This window comes from Octopus bimaculoides, chromosome 25 (assembly GCF_001194135.2).
Source record: "Octopus bimaculoides isolate UCB-OBI-ISO-001 chromosome 25, ASM119413v2, whole genome shotgun sequence".
Lineage (NCBI taxonomy): Eukaryota > Metazoa > Mollusca > Cephalopoda > Octopoda > Octopodidae > Octopus > Octopus bimaculoides.
The window spans coordinates 25,988,963-25,992,858 of record NC_069005.1 but is presented as its reverse complement, the minus strand read 5'-3'; the positions used below and the strand labels follow the sequence as shown (position 1 = coordinate 25,992,858).

The window sequence follows — 3,896 nt, the reverse complement described above, 5'->3', positions numbered from 1 at the left end:
TGCTCTCTTTATCTTTTTGTTTTTATATATTTACATATATATATATATGTATGTATAATGTTCAACTATTATTACTTAATATTCTAAAAACATATATACTACAGTCAATTTAAAAATGATAAAGTTAACGTCTGTGGCTGTGTGGTAAGAAGTTTACTTTCCAATCACATGGTTCCAGGTTCAATCCCACTGCATGGCATCTTGGGCAACTGTCTTCTACAATAACCTCAGGTCAACCAAAGTGAATTTAGTAGACAGAAACTGAAAGCCCATCATGTGTGTGTGTGTATGAGCATGCTCGTGTCTTTGTGTCTGTGACCCCCCACCCCCACCCATCACTGCTTGACAACCGGTGTTGGTGTGTTTACACCCCAATAACTTAGCAGTTCAGCAAAAGAGACCAAAGGAATTAGTACCAGGCTTTAAAAAAAAAAGAAATAAGCCCTGGGGTCGAATTATTCAACTAAAACCCTTCAAGGCGATGCTTCAGCATGGCCACAGTCAAATGATTGAAACAAGTAAATGAGTAAAAGAACCTGTTGTCTTGCCCCGTCCTTCCCCCCATCCTTCCATGTTTGAGAAACTGACTCTAACTGGAATGTCATGCATGGGTTGACCCTAATTTGACTCTTTAACATTCAGATTACTCTGTCAAATGTAATTCTTATTCATTCACATTGTCTTGAATTAATCATGCTATTATCTCGTAGCTTTGAGATTTTGATGATGTGTTTGTTTATATTTTTATAATGACATGTTTGTTGCTTAGATGTGAGAAACTAGATTTGGCCAGTTTGAATATAAAACAATTGGAGTATTTAGGCTGGATATGGCCAGTTTAAATGCAAAAGGGTTAAAAATGAAGAAATTGTTATAGAAAATTATGGTGTGTGTTAGTATGAATTGGTAGTGTAGGATTTTTGGCTTGTGTATTCTTGCACTGAGTGGGTGCTACACAATTTCCTTACATCAATATTTATTCAGGAATAAGAAAAGCGTTCAAACAATAATAATACTTTTTATTGTTTATGTACATATTTAGTCAATAATCAATAGAACCTTACACATATAACACTCTTCTGTTTGGTATATATTTTGGTACATTCAAAATAGACTTCTATCACGAACATATAACAAAAATGTTCATTAGGACAGTCAACAACAATTGAAATATATAACTTGAAACATCTCAAAGATATGAGTTGGTAATTAAACAGCAAAACTAGAGTTGATTAAACATTTGTGAGAAACAATTTCACAGAAACTCCAGCAGCAAACAGAGCTGGTCAAATCCCATGCGTCCGGGACAAGAGCCTAGGTGAACTGCTACTAAAAAACACTTCTCTGCAATGTTGAACAGCTGCGCCTCGAGTCAAAGATGCTAGCGAGAAACGCGATGAAATTGTTTCCGCAAGTTTTAAGCACATGATCTTGAGGGAACTTCCGTAGGCCTTCCAGAAGATTCCGACCCGCGCATGCATGCTGAAAACTCTCAAAATGACTTCACTACAAAAGTAACAATCCTTAATTGTATTCCAGTTTATTGAAACTGTTAGAGGGGGTATTATTGAAGTTGGTCCCTGTATTAGTTAACTGATAGTAAGGTTAGAAAGAAATTGAATTTTGGGGGATAGGGGATTATTTTAGTCAAATTTCTACAAAACTAATGTTAGTTATTGAAGAGGCCAAATATTTATATATGTGGTTATGCGTAGAGACACATACACAAAGAATAACTGAATAAATGATACATTTATTAATCTATATCTCTGTGTGTATGTATATACAGGGTGCAGTGAATAAGCTGTTCTCTAAATTACATAAAAATGAAAATAACACTGACATCTCATTTTAACAGACATATTTACCAAAATTACATTAAAATATCTTGATATACTAAAGACTAAATTTATTCAATAAAATCGCCATTGGCTTCAATCACGGCCTCCAGAGGTCTTCGAAATCTCCTGCAACTCTTCTGGACGGTTTCCTTGTTTAAGTTGGTGAATGCTGCCATAATCCTTGCCTTCAGTTCATCTTTGGTGTTACAAGAAGTTTTGTTGGTATATCGCTCAACTGTGCCCCACACATTATAATCAAGGGGGTTGCAGTCTGGGGAGTTAGGTGGCCAGATGTTAGGTGTGGTGTGGTCGCAGAAATTGTCTGACAACCATGATTGGGTTCTCCTGCTTGTGTGGCATGGTACAGAGTCCTGTTGCGAGACATTGGGTCTTCTCGCAGCCACCCTCTTGACCCAGGGCAGCACTACCTCCTCCAGGCACTTGATGTAGGCCTCTGTGTTGAGTCTGAGGCAGTGTGAGAAGATGTATGAGGGTATAACGCTGCCATGATGTTGACTGGGTGTTTGATTTTTATCCCTCTTGGTACATGACCTCAGATTGATACCCAAACACTCTGAAATGTTTGTATTGGAGTTTCCAGCATGAATGCCAAGCAGTAGAGCAAAATCCTGTGAGTGACAGGCAGATTATAACAAAATCCTGTAAGTCAGGGGTTTTCAAACTTTTTGACTTGCGAACCCCTTTATATTTCAGGCTTTACCTTAGGGACCCCCTTATAAATGCTTATGAAATTTATACATAAATATTTGCTTAAAATAACATATATTTTTACATTTCTTTATTTAACAGTATTTAACAAATAGGTTTATTGTCAATTAAAAGATTTCGATTAAAAAACATATATAAAATCAAATTGCTCAGAAAAAGTATTTGCTGTCTTGTCCTTGCGGACCACAGTTTGAAAACCCCTGCTGTAAGTGACAGGCAGATTATATGGAGATGTGAACCTGGAGCATAAAGTGATGTAATCATATGAAGTGATTTGTTTGATGCTCAACCATTTTATTACTGACCTGACATTTTGGCCTGGATTCTGTTGTTTTTGTCAAAACTAATTTCTTTAATTTTATTTCCAGGATGAGATACGTGACAACTGGATCGACAACATTGACTGGCAATATGTGAAACACACAAGTCAGAGTAAACAGAATTCGTCTGCAAGGAAGAGTTATGATGATGATGACGATGATGATGAGGAGGAGGAAGAGTATGAATTTGGGGGGGGTGTTGAAAGTAATTCGATCTACGAGAAGATGGTGAAACTGATGTTACCAGGTGAGACTGTGCTGAGAGCAATACGGCGTTTGGGTGGAGGGGTAAAGAGCAGGCAGAAGGCCTCCGCTGCCAACAGGTGGAAAACAAAGATGGGAAGGAAAAAGAATGAGGTCGACGAGAAGGAAAAGGAGTCACCAGAAGAGGGAGGGGAAGAAAATAAGAAGATTCAACAGCAACAGCAGCAACTGGAAGAGGAAAACAAAGAGAAGATGTTGGAGTTGACCGGTTACGCTGACCATATGCTCTCCACTGGTCAGATGGAGGTGTACGAGATGACCTTTGAGAAACTGAACTATATTCTGAAGAAAGACTCCACTACATCAGCTGACGTTGGTGACATGTTGACAGGAAAGACAACAACATCGGCAGAGGACAGCAACAGCATGTTGGATATGTTTGCAGATACAATTGATAATAAGGACAATAATGTAACCAGGGCAACAGTCAGTGATGCCAAGTCTACAGACAAATCAGCTGATAATCAGAATGGAACCTCAAAAGGTAAGGCTGTTTCTCATTTTGCTACATACATACATACATACATAAATATATGTATATAGGCGCAGGAGTGGCTGTGTGGTAAGTAGCTAGCTTACCAACCACATGGTTCCGGGTTCAGTCCCACTGCGTGGCACCTTGGGTAAGTGTCTTCTATTATAGCTTCGGGCCGACCAAAGCCTTGTGAGTGGATTTGGTAGATGGAAACTGAAAGAAGCGCGTCGTGTATATATGTATATATATATATGTATATATATATAT

General features: G+C 38.2%; 1 protein-coding gene across 1 annotated transcript in view; it reads left to right on the top strand.

Moving 5' to 3' along the window:
* Positions 1-3,697, top strand: part of LOC106877580 (CD2 antigen cytoplasmic tail-binding protein 2 homolog) — a 9,341-nt gene extending 5,644 nt beyond the window's left edge. Inside the window, exon 3 of the mRNA XM_014926521.2 lies at positions 2,939-3,697. Coding sequence (XP_014782007.2) covers positions 2,939-3,697 — 759 coding nt within the window. The remainder of the gene's footprint in view (positions 1-2,938) is intronic.
* The last annotated feature ends 199 nt before the right edge of the window (positions 3,698-3,896 follow it).